Source organism: Antechinus flavipes, chromosome 2 (assembly GCF_016432865.1).
Source record: "Antechinus flavipes isolate AdamAnt ecotype Samford, QLD, Australia chromosome 2, AdamAnt_v2, whole genome shotgun sequence".
In the NCBI taxonomy this organism is placed as follows: domain Eukaryota; kingdom Metazoa; phylum Chordata; class Mammalia; order Dasyuromorphia; family Dasyuridae; genus Antechinus; species Antechinus flavipes.
The window spans coordinates 441,177,383-441,192,125 of NC_067399.1; the positions used below are offsets into that span (position 1 = coordinate 441,177,383).

The following is a 14,743-nucleotide window of genomic DNA, read 5'->3' on the forward strand; positions in this document are numbered from 1 at the left end:
TCCGATCCGAACTAGGCAGTTTCATTCATCTTTTTTGCTGGGCGAGTCTTCAAATTGGCCCTTACTTCTTCCCGTAGCAGTGAAATCCACCCCAAGAGGAATGTCACGTGAGCCGTGCTCACGCTCAGAGAGAGGGGGCGGGGCCATGTCACGCGGTGGTGCATACTGGTCGCTGATTGGTTGCGTTAGCACGCCAGCAGAACAACGCTAAGCCCGCTCTCCGCCCTTTTCTCATTTGAACACCTCCCCCTCCCAACCCCCACCTCGGACTTGATCGCGCGCACCGCCTGCTTAGCTGTAGGGTGGCTGGACCCGGAGCCGGCTGGCTGAAGTTGGGCTGTTGGGCGCTGTGAGAGGGAGACTCGGCTCCCTGGCTCCAGGCCCGGCCCAGGGTTAGGACGGAAGGACGGACGGACTGACGGAAGGACGGACTGAGGGAGGATGAGCGGCGGGAGGCGGAAGGAGGAGCCGCCGCAGCCGCACCTGGCCAACGGCGCCCCGAAGGGCTCGGCCTGGAGCAAAGCGCTGCGGAGCGACGCGGCCTGGGAGGACAAGGTGCGGAGTCGGCGGGGAGCCGGGGGAGTAGGAGTGTCCGCGCGTTGGGGGAGCCTGTCACACCGGGCTAAGAACGCGTGTGCGTGTGTGCGCACACATGAATGGGGAGTCTGTCACCCTAGTGCCCAGGGCAGAAAGCGTGTATGTGTGTGTGCGCGCGCGCGCGTGCAGGTGTGAGAACCTGTCATCTGGAGGTGGAGGGGAAGAGCCCACGTGCTTGTGTGAAGGAAGATTTTTCTGCTTGTGTAAGGAGTTAATGCGTGTTTATATGTAGGCGAGGGGGAGTGAGGGCATCGTGCACGTACGTGTGTAACGCTGACCTGTCACACGACGGCAGAGTTCGCGTGTGCTTTATGTGAGGTGACTTGTCACCTTGATGAAAAAGTAGAAGGATTTATTTATTTGCATGTTGTGGGGGAGAAAGGGGAGTAAAATTCCTATTGGACGACTCACATCCCTCTTCAGGACCTCGGTTTCCCCTTTGTCCAATGAAGTAGGCCTGGATAAGTGACTGTGCTTGATAATTATGGCTGACGATTAATAATTGCTAGTATTCTTATAGCGCTTAAAGTTTGTAAAGTGCTTTACATAGATTATTTCATTTTATCCATACAACAATCCTGAGAAGGATGCTATTATTATCCCTATTTCACCGAGAAGGACAGTTGGGAAGAGAGATAAATGACTTTCCAAGGATCCCACAGCTAGGAAGGGAAGAGCTTTGGAAGGAGATAGTGAGAAAGATGAGAAGGGAGAGGGAGATTTTGCATTTTGAAATGTGGAGGTAGCACTAAGTGGCCTCTCACATTTCTTAAAATTCTAAATCTCTCATCCTGTTCTCTGTTGTATGAATGAGGAAGGTGAGAATGCTTGTTACCTGTGGTAAATGTGGATGTGTTTGCATGTGTCAACTTTTCTCACAGAATTTCAGCATTAGAATTATTTTGTAGCCCTGGGGAGTGGGGATGGGGGTGGGGGGGTTAAATCTCACAACCTTCCCTACCAATCAGACAACACTAATTGTTAGAAGGTTTTGTCTGACATTAAGACTAAAGTTGCCTCTTTGAAGGAGCAGGATGAAGGAACAAAACCAAAATAATTCTAATCTGTTTTCTTGAACAGTTATCTTTCTCTCTCTGCGTTTTTTCTCCTTCAGTTAAAAAAGAAATCCCTAGTTCCTTCCCTCATATGCCATGAACTTGAAGCCTTTTACTATCCTGGTTCCTGCTCTCTGGACTCTCTAGGTGCCTTTAAACTGTATCACCTGTAATACTTGTGTATGTGAGACATTTGAGTGTGAGATTGGATATAGGAGAGATAGAATTTTATCAGCTTTTAAGCATTAGATAAAGAGCCAATTATGAATAGATATTTTTATGAGGGAGGAGAAACTGGGAAAGAAGATTGTTACCTTGACAGTGAGGAGTTATTTCATGTCTAAGGTCCAGGAATATGTGAAAGATAATGTATGTATAGGAAGACTTGGGAGCGTGGGTGCAGATTGAAAGTGTAAGAAGAGGGGTTCTGAACCTAAGGAGTTGTGGGAGAGGAGATGCAGCATGGCATAATATAATGGAATGATTCCTGGGCTAGGGAGGATGTCAGGACAATTTAGGTCTAGGCCTGTCCATCAGTGACTTGAAAGAGCTATTTCTGAACTGCAGTAAATATGTAAAATGCAGGAGCTGAATTAGATAATCTCTACAAACCCCTTCAATCTCTGACACTTTGTGATTCTGTATGTGTGAGACAAGAATCTCAAAGGATATATCCCTAATCTTTTTATTTCATATACCTTTCTCCCTCCTTTTATCTCCCTCTCCCCCCACATTGTGTATCATCCAAGGTAGAAGGTGAGCAGGACCATATTTGTCATCAAAGAAAGAGATGGATCTAGAGACAATATTGAGAATCAGCAGTTGAATATGTTGAGGTTAGGTTACTATTTCTCTCTTTGTCCATTCCCCAAACCTAACAAGGTTAGGATTGGGGCAGGAGTATGTTCTGACTTCATTTCCTTTACTATGTCTGGAACTTTCAGGTCTGGGCTGTGCCATTTTGATTTTTATATCCATGTTCTCTTGATTTTCCAATAATGGCAGGTTCCTCTTCTTTGTTTAGTCTTCATTTCTGACTCTCCCAGGGCTCCACAGCCCTGCCATGCTGGCCACTAGCCTAGGTTTCACAGTCGCTGTATATCTGCTTTTGCCCTGGTTTTTAGACATGAGGTGACAAGCAGTTCAGTCTTTCATTACTAACTTGTAGGATTATGCTCACCTCTTGCAAAATCAGGAACCATTTGTTTCTTATCACCTCTGTAAAGCCATTGCCAAATTTTTAGTTAGTTCAATGCAAGAAGTGGCTTTTGGACCCAAGTACAGATAAGAAGCTAGAAATTTTTATATTCTTCTATATCAGAACTCTCATGTCTTTTGACATGTTGAGTTCCTTTTATTTATGTGCTGGCATCTTTCTCCGGTGTCTTTCTTTCCTCTTCAACATGTATGTATCGTCCAAGGGAAAGAATGATTTCCAAGGGAAAGAGTGATTGAGTATATACCAGGAAGAGCTTCCATCTTAGGCACCAACTAGTTAGTTGTTACGTCTTCTTTAATTAGTCCTCTGAGAATATCCTCTGCTTACCCTCTTTATCTTTATACTTTTTCATTAGTCTCCCCTCATTGGTTTTCCAGCTTCTATTCTCTTCCTTCTCTAATGCATCTGTGAAGTTATCAAATTAAAATTTCTAAAATGCAAATTTGAACATTTCACTCCTTTGCTCAAAAATCTGTGACGACTTCTTATTGCTATCTTTCCAGCTCTAATGTTATAATCCTATAATGATCCGATATCCTAGGGCATCTCAGAGTGGGGAGGAGAGGTAACAAATATTTTAAAACTTGGAAATTTGGGATTATATTGTTACTTAATATCAATGTTCGTTGGTATCAGTGAAAAGCACCAAAGAGCAAATTTTTAAGAAGTAATAAGATGATCAGGAATAAAGATGAATCTGGCTCATCCATCGTCCACTGCAATTACTTCTAAATAGACTGCTGGCAAAATAACATTTACTGCATGAATTTTCAAAAAGTAAAAATTTTTCCTGGCAAATACATACCTCATGTTAGCTTCGTGAAACTGGAATAAACCTTTTTTGAAAAAGAACTTATCCTTGGGGAATTTTGTATCTGATATTAAACAAATATCAATACTTTTTATAATGTGGAACCCTTACTGATTTGACCTCATATTTAAGTTTAACAGTTGTTCCTTTGGTGTATATTTTAGCCTACCTTGTGCATATCTTTGATATAAACCCTGATGGAAATCACTTCATTTTGACAGGTAAAGTTGAATTAACTTCTATAGAGAATTAATTCGATAATATGAGAATATAATATCTTGTTGTTTGACATTCAGCTGTAAAATTTAGTTTTATAAAGCTTCAGATATGTACAAGAGATCTAAAAGTCACATTTCCAGCATCTAAAAGAACTAACTTGCAGAATTTCTCTCCTAAGTCTGGCAAGAGTTTATTAAATGTGTTGCTACTATCCTAGCAGGAGTTTATATTGAATCTAAACCTTAGGAACCAGTTTTGTTTGTTTTTCTTAATCCACTGTTTTCCCCCAAAGTCATGGGGCTGTTACTCAATCTTGAATTACAAAAATGTTGGCATTTACAACCTGTAAATTTCTGCATCTGGTTAATTTATGTAAGATTTTTATACATTGCCTTAATGTTCTCATATGACCAGTAGAATACCAAAATTTGTAAGTCATCCTAAGAGTTGAGAATTGTAATGCTCAACCTGTCATTGTGTAAAAATAAATAAAAGTGCTTCAAATAAACTAGGAAAAAAAAAAGATAATGTTACTAGTAACAGCAGTATTATACTATGATTAACTGTGAATGTCTTTTCTCAGTATTACAATGATCCAAGGTAGTTCTCAAGGACTTATAGTGAAAAATGCTATCCCTCACTGCAGAAAGAACTGGTAAAGGCTGAATGCAAGCAAAGCATGCTTTTTTCCTTTATTTTTCTTGGGGTTTTGGTTTTTAGGGGTTTTTTTTTGGTCTGCTCTTTTTTACAACATGACTAATATGGAAATATGACTACATATTCTGTATTCTGTAATCATCTGTATAATCCATGGCAAATTGCTTGTCTTTTCAAGGAAGGGAAAGAATTTAAAACTCAAAATTTTTAAAAAGTATAAAAAATAATTTTTACATGTAATTGAGGGGGGAAAGAATACATAGAAGCTACTTATAAAGATCACAAAAGGAATGTAGTAAATAATTCGTGTGCGTGGATATGGGTGTAGGTGGATGTGTGTTTTGAGGAAAACTTGTCTCCTTGGAGTGAGTGCACACATATGAGTCTCAGGAATATAAATTTATCAGCCTGACTTAAAGCTCTCCACAATTTGACTCCTTCTTGCCTTTCTCATTTTATTTAATATTACTCTCTTTACATATACTCTACTCCAAATTGGCCTGCTAAGTGTTCATTCCCCTTAAGGGTGTCCCAGATTCACACAATCGATATCCCATACCTGGAAGGTATTCTCTCCTCACCTCTGCCTTATAGAATTTTTAGCTTCTCTCATCCTCCAGCTCAGAGAACACCTCCTATACAAGGCCCTTTTTAATCTTTTGACATCTCTTTCTCATTAACACTGTATCTCAAAATTATTTTGCATATACTTTTTATTTACATATATATAGTTATAGTTATATTCCACTTATGGAATGTAAGCTCCTTGAGGACAGGACATCTTTGTATTTCCTATACGTAACCCAATGCCTTCCACATAGATGACAGTAATAAATGTTGAATTGAATCTACCTAGATCTCCCCATTCAGTTCCTGATTTATGTAAAATGAGTAGCATGAGATATATCCGTGAAATCCAGATTAGCTACTATCCTTAAAAATGTTTCTTATATGCCTTATAAAATTTACCTCAGCTACTAGAACTGTTCACTACATTCTTTTTGTAAACTTTATAAATAGTCTTAATAAACTACTTAAAATTTTGATTTTTTTGCTTTCATTTGTACCAACTCTCTTGGAGGAATAGTTATACAACCCCAATATTCCCAGGTTTGAAATTTGTTCCCTCCTCTCCACAGTAGGATGCCTTGAGATATATGATCTTCATAGGATTTAGAACTTGGAAAGACCAACTTCCTTGGGTTTTTTGTTTATTTTCATTTATTTAACCTTGGGGGGCTGTTTTTGCACTTATTAGCATTTATTTTTTTCCAATTACATGCAAATACAATTTTCAGCATTCATTTTCATAAGATTTTAAGCTCCAACTTTTTGTCTTCCATTCTCTTCCCTCCCCAAGACAACAAGCTATCTGATATAGCAGTCCTCTTACACTACAGATGAGAAAACTGGTACCTTTCTTGACCCCAAGTTGTGGAACCTACAGAGGCAGCATTGGAAGCTAGGTTGTCTCTCATTCTCTCCAAGCTGCCTATCTGACTTATTGCAGGTCAAGCATATTCAAGCTCTAACTCTATTTTCCTTTTCTACAGGATGAGTTTTTAGATGTGATCTACTGGTTCCGACAGATCATTGCAGTTGTCCTGGGCGTCATTTGGGGAGTGGTGCCTCTGAAGGGCTTCGTGGGAATAGCAGTGTAAGTCATAACCTCTCTTATTGTAAGGTAAAATAAAGATCTTTCCTTCCACTGAAACATAGAACATTGATTCTTCAGAGAATTGTTTTATTTTACAGTGTTTGTGCTTTGCTTTTAGAGTATAGAAGAATGCACTAAAGCAATTCCTTGCCATTGGGAGTTGAACTCTCAGAAGTTTCAAAATTCTGTCTGAAAGTATTTGTTGAGTAGAGAAAGAAGAGGTAGTATGGTGAAAGCACAAAGTCAGAAGATCTGAGATTGAGTCCTAGCTGTTCTGCTTGGGGTAGCTCTGTGATCACATGTAAACTGCTTATTTCCTCAAGACTCATTTACCTAATCTATAAAATGAGAATAACACACACTACATCTCACAGGATTGTTTTGAGAAAAGCAGTTTGTCAATTTTAAAACTCTATAGAGTTTTGTTATGGTTATTATGTTATGGTATCAACTCTGGGCAGCTGAATTTTTGCCTTAGCCAGGGTTCCTTTAAGTCCTTGCCTCTCAAGGGACTCTAGGTGGAAAACATTGTGCCCTTAGGATGTCTATAACTGTGTTGTCATCCTTTGTTAGTTGAAGAAAAGTTGGTGGCAGGCCTGATGATGACAACCTCTGCCTCTCAAGGGACTCGTGAATAAAGAGGACTGGTCCTCATGTGAGTGGCTCAGTTAATTCATGAGGTTTTAAGACTACGTCCATGTGGACATATTTAGTCCACCAGACTAAATGAAAGAGGTGTCTTATCAGAATGATAAGTCCAGTGTCATCATTGTATCATTTGTTAAGGATCTTGTCATTTTCTCAGTGACGCGGATCAAAAACCTGCTGTGATTGATAGATGGTCTTCAACAATTGCTGTGGCAGAAAAATGAATTGCCCTGTAGCCAGCCTAGTTAGTTGGGTCCCAGACAGCAGATGTACAGTGTTACTGCTCTCTGTTCTTGAAATCTTTCCAGCTTGATAGAAGTTGACCAAACTCGATCTCTATTGCATGTCTCCTTGCCTTCAAGGACCCAGGGCACTTCCATGTGAAGATGAGGCATCACAATAGGAGCTGAGGGGAAGGAAGATAAACTTCAAATGCTCCCTTCCTCTTCCTCAAAAAAGTGTATTTTCAGTTATGGATACTTGTTGATCAAGATCCTTCTTTTAACTTGCATTCTTCTTAGGGCAAGTGTTTCCTTAGCACATACTGTGTTCCCAGTCCCATGCTTTGTTACATTGTAGAGCCTTCCTTCCCAGTAACTGACTGCTGCCCGAGGGAACTAACAATTTTATTTTTGAATTTGGACTTGTGACTTCATTGATACAAGAAATCTCAGGGAAGAAATTTTCTCTATCAAGGCCATCTGCAACTGTTCTGCAATTTATAGGCTTAAGGGGTTGCCTGAGGAGAGGCCAGAAGACCACCAGGATCACAGAGCCAGTGTGTTAGAGGCAGTACTTGAATCTAGGTCTTCTTGACTCTGAGGCTAATTCTTGATCTGTTGTGCCATATTGCTTGGTAACTTATGTTACCAGTAAATATATATAGCATCTTTCGAGTCTGAGGTTGGTATTAAATACTCTTTTTAAAAAATATGGAAGGTACAAATTAATTCTTCAAATACTCCAACCCCTCACTTTCAGTCTCCTTGCCCCATTTAGGCTTTCTGAGGGAGAGAAAGCAAAACCAGATGAGTGAAAATGCTAATGAGCAGTGAATTGGCCCTGAGCCCAGCCTTGGAAGAGAGGAGCAAGGAGAATCTCAGAACAAGAGGAAGTGGCTGATCTTCAGCTGTGTGAGGTCAGGTCTCTAGGAAAGGAGATAACTCTAGTGTTAATCCAGATTCTGTATAAAAAATGTCACCAGATATTTATGTAGCACTTTCTGACTGACAGGCACTTTGTATTATCTCATATTCTTACAACCTAGCTTTAAGTCTTGCCTTCACTGATTTCTATTCCGTTACCTTAGAGAGGTCACTGAGCTTGTTTCCTTATCTGTAAAATGGGGATAGTAATCTTTGCTCTGTTGCTATGAGAACCAAATCAATGTGTACAGAAAGCATTTTGCAAATATAAAGGACTACATATATTAATGTGGTTAGGATTTTTTTTTCCAATTACATGTTTTCAATATTCATCTTTGTAAAATTTGAGTTCCAAATGTTTCTCCTTTCCTCCCCTCCTCAGGACAGCAAGCAATCTAATATGGGTTGGATATGTACAACGATTAATATTATTGAACGGACATTATTATCCCTATTAAATAGAAATTTGACAAAACAGACCACCCCCCACCTCCAAGACATAAAGTATTTTACCGAAGTTTCATGGTTAGCAAGTATAAACAGAGGACTGGAACTCTGTCTTCTGACTAGAACCTTGTCTTCTGATGTTTAATGATTCCAGTGTTATATCTTAAGGAGTGAATTTAGCTACTAGAACAATTACTTTTTCTTTCAAACAAGTGATAAGAAATAGCCCTGATGAGTGGAAAGAACTAGCTGTGTAGAAAACAGGCCTTTCCTTGACTTTGGATAGACCTAATGAAATAATATTGTGTTGCTTTAACCCAAGATAGCCTTACCTTGAGTCTTTGCTCCCACACTGTTCTGCCAGTATACTATACTCTAAGCTTACAGAAGACTGACTTGCCTCCAGAATAGGCTTTTTCACTCTTTTGGTATGCACCTTGTTTGAAATTCTCAGGAAAGACTATAGGGACTGTTCTGTAGTTTATACAAAAATGTTTTTTTAATTATACTTGGCTTGGCTTTTACTTCCTGCTTATCACTTTACCTCTTTGCCTGGATTAATTTTGGGTTAAGTGAAGGGTTGAGCTCATAAAAATTGCCTTTTAGGTCAAAATCTCCTGGTATTTCTCACCCATCACATCATTAAAATGGTTTTAAGTGGAAATCATCTCAATTCCCTTTAATCAATTAAGAGCTACTGTTACTGTGGGGGGATGTATGTCTACTCGTTAGATCTTGTCTATTTCCCGAATTTGGAGATTTAGTTTAGTGGCATAGTGACTGCTGCTGTTACTCTCTAGCTCTAGCTTCTCTGCTGGGCTTGATTTTGTTTTTGGAATGGTCGCTCTTAAAATAGTGACCAGTCAAAAGTCATTCCAAAGTCAGAGTCGCCTTATGCTTCTTGAACATGTTAGATTTATTATTGAATTTTCATTCTCATTGGAATTGTCCATTGTCCTTCCTTCATGAATAGTTCCCTTCCCTCTCTCCATGAATCCTGGCCTTGTTTCATTATTTAGCAATTTTATATATTTAATTCCTGTTTCCATGCAGATTTAGCTCTTTGAGGGCAGAAACATTGTCATTTTCCATGTGTTCTGGATATAGCATATATAACATAGGACTTGGCACATAATAAACCTTAATTACCTGAAGTGCATCCTGTTGCTGAAGCCTAGAGAGATTATAAAAGAATTTGAATATTTTTAATAGCCATTTATTGATTGATTGGATAATCTCTCCCATTTTCCACTTAAGGTAAATAATTAAGACATGAATGTTTATCTATCTTGCAATTCCCTGCCCCTGATCAGTCAACAAAAATTAGATGGACTAGGAGCCATAAAACTTAGCTTTGAGTCATTTTGAATCTAGGAAATATGACCTGACTCTACTCCCTAAATAGTCTCCAGTTGCTTTTTTTTCAGTAGACATGCATGATATAGGACACCTGAGTATTTGGTGGTTTTGTCATAAGCCTGCAGAAAACCCAACATTGGTGCCTCAGGTCTGTTTTGGTGAAGGTATTAGACAACCCTTTTCAGACACTGTTTCCATTAGTCATTCTGAGGGATGAACTAAGAGATAGGGGTCAAGGTACTTTCTACCCTGCTGCTGCTGAGCAGCAAGGAAAATTCTAAAAGAATTAGGCCATTCGCTGATCAGCACTGGTAAGGAAAAGATCAGCCCTTTTTAATAGTGCCAAGATTTATAGTGTAGAACTTGTGCTCTTTGTATTAGCCCCCAGGGGTGAAAATGGTAAAAGCTAACTAGGTATGTTTTACTCTTATTCATATTCTGTAAGTAAAATCCTAGAATCTTAGCAAGAGTTGACCTTCTTGAGTTGTACCTCAAGTGGCACGTCTTGTTGTAAAGGCAATCTCTAATCTGGGGACAAAGGGACTTTTTTTTTTTTTACCCTAAATTTTATAGCATGTTCTTAATTTTCCAAATTGTAATGAGGCTTAATACATCTCCCCTTTTCAGATTCTGCCTGATCAATGCTGGAATCTTGTACCTCTACTTCAGCAGCTTCCAACAAATTGATGAGGAAGATTATGGTGGGACATGGGAGCTCACAAAAGAAGGTTTTATGACATCTTTTGCACTGTTTATGGTAATTATTTTTTTTCTTCAAACAGTAGTAGATTCTGGTTATAATTAAAATTCTTTATTCTCAAGCTTGGAAAGGACTTCAAAGGTCATCTAGACCAGGGTTTCTTAAGTGGTCACTATCCCAATTCGTTTCTGGGAACTGACTGTGGGGGGAGGGAGGTGTTGTGAAATTGTGATTTATGTTAAATGTTTGATTTATATGCCTGTTTTATATGTATTTACACCCAGGATCAGATACAAACTTCTTGGGGCTCGCAAGTGAAAAAAATTAAAAAGAAGCACTGATCTAGACCAACCCTACCTTCCTGATGGATAAAACTCTTCTAAGAGGAGTCCTTGCCAAAGTAATGGGTCCATCTTCTTATTAAACACCTCCAGTGAACTCACTGCCTTAGAAGTGAGCTCATTCCATTGTCCAGCTGTTTTTAAAATTTCCTCTACATATTAGAATGAAGTCTGCCTTCAGCAATGTTAATCTCTCTTCTCTTTAAGTATCTAAAGACCTTATGCTCTTATCTCCCCTAGGTCTTCTCTTCATCAGACTCCACAAGCAGAGTTTATTCTAATGACATGGTTTCTAGCATCATCCTCCCCTGCATATATTATTTAAGTTTTTCTATGTCTATCCTAAAGTGAGACCCAGATTTATAAATAGTATATTCCAGATTAAGTTGACTAGAATAGAGAACAATAGGAGTGTTATCTTTTCTAAACATTAAACTCCTGCTACTGTCACCTGAGGTTCTATCAGGTTTGGAATACCACATCCTACTATGGTAGGAGCCCACTATAGGGACTGATTTACAAGTTATATACCATCTCAAATATAAATATAAATATATTTATACTGGGATACAAATATAAAATGAGAGCCTTTCCTCAAGATGCTTACATTCAAGTTGTCTGTTTGAGTGCTTCTGATTTCCACCTATTTCAGGTTCTTAGAGAGACCTATTTTGCCCTTGGTTCAAATCTTGGCTCTTGAGCATACTGGTGACATGAGCTTGGCACAGATTAGACTTGAGGGTTGCCCTCATCTTTAATCTGTAGGATCCCAGATGTTAGCTTCTGGGGATAGTCTCCATCAATCTTCTTGACCTCCCCTTGTAATATGTTTGCTGATACCTGTGATTCTCTGACTATGCTAATAGCATTTGATTATCTATAGTACTTACAGTAGATATTTTGATCCCAGATGTTTGCTCAATTTGCTACTAGATACTGCATCAGCTACTAGGATTTTTTTAAAATTTGCCTGAATATCACATGATTAAAAGGTGAATCTGAAAAAGAAGACTAGAGGAAGCTAGATCTAATTGTCCTATCCAGTTCTTGTGGTTCAGTGATATCTATGGCTCCAGAATTGAGAGTCATTTAGGGGGTTATCTGCATCATTAGAACAATTATTATCCATCATTAGATGGAGATCTAATGAAAACAATTTCTTTAAAAACTCATTATAGACTTAAAGACTTTGTGCTAAATCTTCTGGTGTAAGCCCAAGGTTCAGAGAGTTCAAACACACAGGAAGTGAGCCTTATACTCTAAATCCAGTGCTTTTTTCAGTGTGTCAGAATCGATGTATCTCTTATCTCATCATATCATATTCATAATTCTCTCTTATACACTTAAACTATCTTAATGTGTGGAAAGGATATGCTGAATTTGGAGTCCTAGCATCTCACTTTGGTGTCTGTCTTGGTCACTTAGAAGTATGTGGCTCAAGGGAGTATCTTCACTTCTCCGCGTAAGTCTTAGCGAGGCTAGCCTGGGCTTGAATCCTATGTAAGAAGATTATGATTTAAAGTGATATTTTCAGACACAACAAGAGCTTATTACAAACAACCTTCTTTCAGTAGCTTGATTTGTGTAGCAAAACTGTTTCCTCTAGCCATTTAGCAACATTAGAGTCCCTGACGCATGTCTTGCTGTGATCCCTGAGAAGCAGCCTTCGCAGGAGTTTTCCTTACTGGTACTGAGGCTCTACAGGGAACTAGGAGATTGCCTACAGCCTGTTTCCACCACTCCTGAAAATGACCTCAAGATTTTCTGTTGGTTAATTTCTGTTCCTTGTGTCTCCTTTAGGTTGTTTGGATCATCTTTTACACTGCCATCCACTACGACTGACAGGCTGCATCCCACACTTGCTAGCCCTGTTCATTCAAAAGGACATTCTAATCACAGGCCAGAAATGTGCCAGTGGTCAGGGGCATTTCGGCCACAAGGAGAATGTGATGTCCTATTCTCCTAAACTGAGAATCCGCGTGTTGGTCCACCAGTGTTTTATACCAGTGTCGTTTCTTGGAACTTTTAAACAAGCCATCCCTATTTTGAAAGCATTACTGAACTGTTCCATCACGACCATTTTCCATGCCTTTATCGACTACCCATCACTAATACCTGTTGGCTGAATGGATCTAGTAATTTCATTTAACTTAGGATCTGAATGAATGTTAAATTGTCTCGTCTTCCTCAGTTGTCCATCAGGCACACAATTTTAAAGATATAAATGGCATTTTATGGTGTTTTGAGTTGTTCTTGGACAAAGCATGGCAGAATGTATGTGGTTCATAATACAGTACTTGTCTAATGATAGTTTCCATTGTAGAATGTTTTAAGATAACTTGAATAAATCGAATCTTATTAACAGATCTCCTAAGCCTTGATTGAAAGTTTGAGGAGCTACCAAAGTAGCTATTCAAGAAGGGGTCTACTTATGTCTGCAGGAAGCATTCCTGGCCCAAGATTGCCCAGATGACTTGACCTCTGCCTCCATTCGGGCCTCTCTCTGAAGTGTTATGTAGTGGGAACAGAAGCACTGTTTTATCCAGCCCTTCATGTTATGCAGGAGGAAACTGAAGTTCAGACAAATGACTTGCTTAGGGTCATAGTGCCAGTTAGTGGAAGAGGAGGATTGGAACCCAGTTTGCTTGCCTTTTTCTCATCTGCACATTCCTAATGTGAGCTTCAGGCTAGCTTTTGGGTAGAATAGATTAATGAGAAGCCAGGTTCTTGCCTTCAGGTTATGAAGTCCTAGAAGTAGTGACCTTCAAAAGCCTGGATGAAGGTTCAGATAGTAGCAATTGCATTTCTACCCACAAGATGGCAGAAGAGCCTGTGGTAAGACTGTGCTAGATCTCCATCTCCCCCATCTCAGAAGACACTGGTGGAAACTGTCCCAGAGGGAGAAGGAAGCAAGGCAGAGATGCTAGGTGACTCACAAAGATGGGACGGTGACCAAAAGGGCAGGGACAGGCCAGATGGAGCAGCTCAGAAGGGAGGATGTGGAAAGCACCCATCTGCTGATGCAGAGTAGGAGAAGTTACAGGGCCAGGAAGCTGAAGATTTTCACCGTTAACATCAGAGCCAGTTTTTAAGTTGTATTGAGACTTGTCCCCTGTGATTTTAAGACAGCCTTTTTGGTATTTGTCTCAAGTCTGGAACCCTGTGGGGAACTGGCTACTGGCTATTCCACCCAGGGAAAGGCCCAAGCCCTTCTGTCTTGGACTTTGGTACTATTCCAGTAACCATGGCCAGGAAAAGGCTGCAGAGTACTGACTGGGCAAATCCTAGGTCCCATTTTGGGAGGCATTACCAGCCTAAGACAAATGGGAGAAGGAAATGTCCTTAAAGGAAGATCTGCCCTGAGAGTCCTTGCATATCACCTCCCCAGAGTCAGCAGAGGAAAAGACTAGGAAAATCTCTTCAAAGTGCTTTATCCTTATTCCCCTTCTTGTGTCTTCTCTGGCCGCTGATGTCCAGTGATGGATCCTCAGTCATGCTGATATAGGTGCCAATTGCCTCTCGGAGCCCCACACTAATGGGACTTGTGTCACCTGAGGCGGACACCTCAGAGAACAAGAGTGAGCTGTATGGAGGAAGAACAGAATGAGATCAGAGATCATTTGATGTCTTCCACATGCTTAACATTTCATGTCACTCAAATTTTGTTCTTTTCATTAAAGCTTAGAAACCTACTGTGGTTCCCCACTGTCCAAATGCCTTCCACTATCTGGTCTTCCCTTTATATATACATAGTCTAATCCCTGGTTCTTCAACTTGGCCCTTATTCAGGCTAATCAACACGCATTAACTAAGTACCTACTTTGTTCCTTAAGCTATACAATGTCTCATCACTTTGCTCTACTTGTGCCGTCCCAGATTTGAAATTCT

General features: G+C 39.8%; 2 protein-coding genes across 2 annotated transcripts in view; one reads left to right on the top strand and one right to left on the bottom strand.

Moving 5' to 3' along the window:
* Nucleotides 1-239: 239 nt before the first annotated feature.
* Nucleotides 240-13,221, top strand: RAB5IF (RAB5 interacting factor). Its single transcript, XM_051979252.1, has 4 exons — nucleotides 240-555; nucleotides 6,112-6,215; nucleotides 10,442-10,571; nucleotides 12,656-13,221. The coding sequence occupies exons 1-4, from the start codon at nucleotides 442-444 to the stop codon at nucleotides 12,695-12,697; spliced, it is 390 nt and encodes a 129-aa protein (XP_051835212.1). The 5' UTR covers nucleotides 240-441; the 3' UTR covers nucleotides 12,698-13,221.
* SLA2 (Src like adaptor 2) overlaps nucleotides 13,066-14,743 on the bottom strand; it is a 31,814-nt gene continuing 30,136 nt past the window's right edge. The window contains exon 8 of the mRNA XM_051979248.1: nucleotides 13,066-14,438. Within this exon, the coding sequence (XP_051835208.1) occupies nucleotides 14,276-14,438 (163 nt within the window). The 3' untranslated portion in view covers nucleotides 13,066-14,275. The remainder of the gene's footprint in view (nucleotides 14,439-14,743) is intronic.

Excerpts from the sequence above, each read along its gene's own strand:
- RAB5IF (XM_051979252.1), top strand. The coding sequence starts at position 442 with ATGAGCGGCGGGAGGCGGAAGGAGGAGCCGCCGCAGCCGCACCTGGCC. Across the intron at positions 6,216-10,441 it reads GGCTTCGTGGGAATAGCAGT|ATTCTGCCTGATCAATGCTG; the intron begins GTAAGTCATAAC and ends TCCCCTTTTCAG. Across the intron at positions 10,572-12,655 it reads CATCTTTTGCACTGTTTATG|GTTGTTTGGATCATCTTTTA; the intron begins GTAATTATTTTT and ends TGTCTCCTTTAG.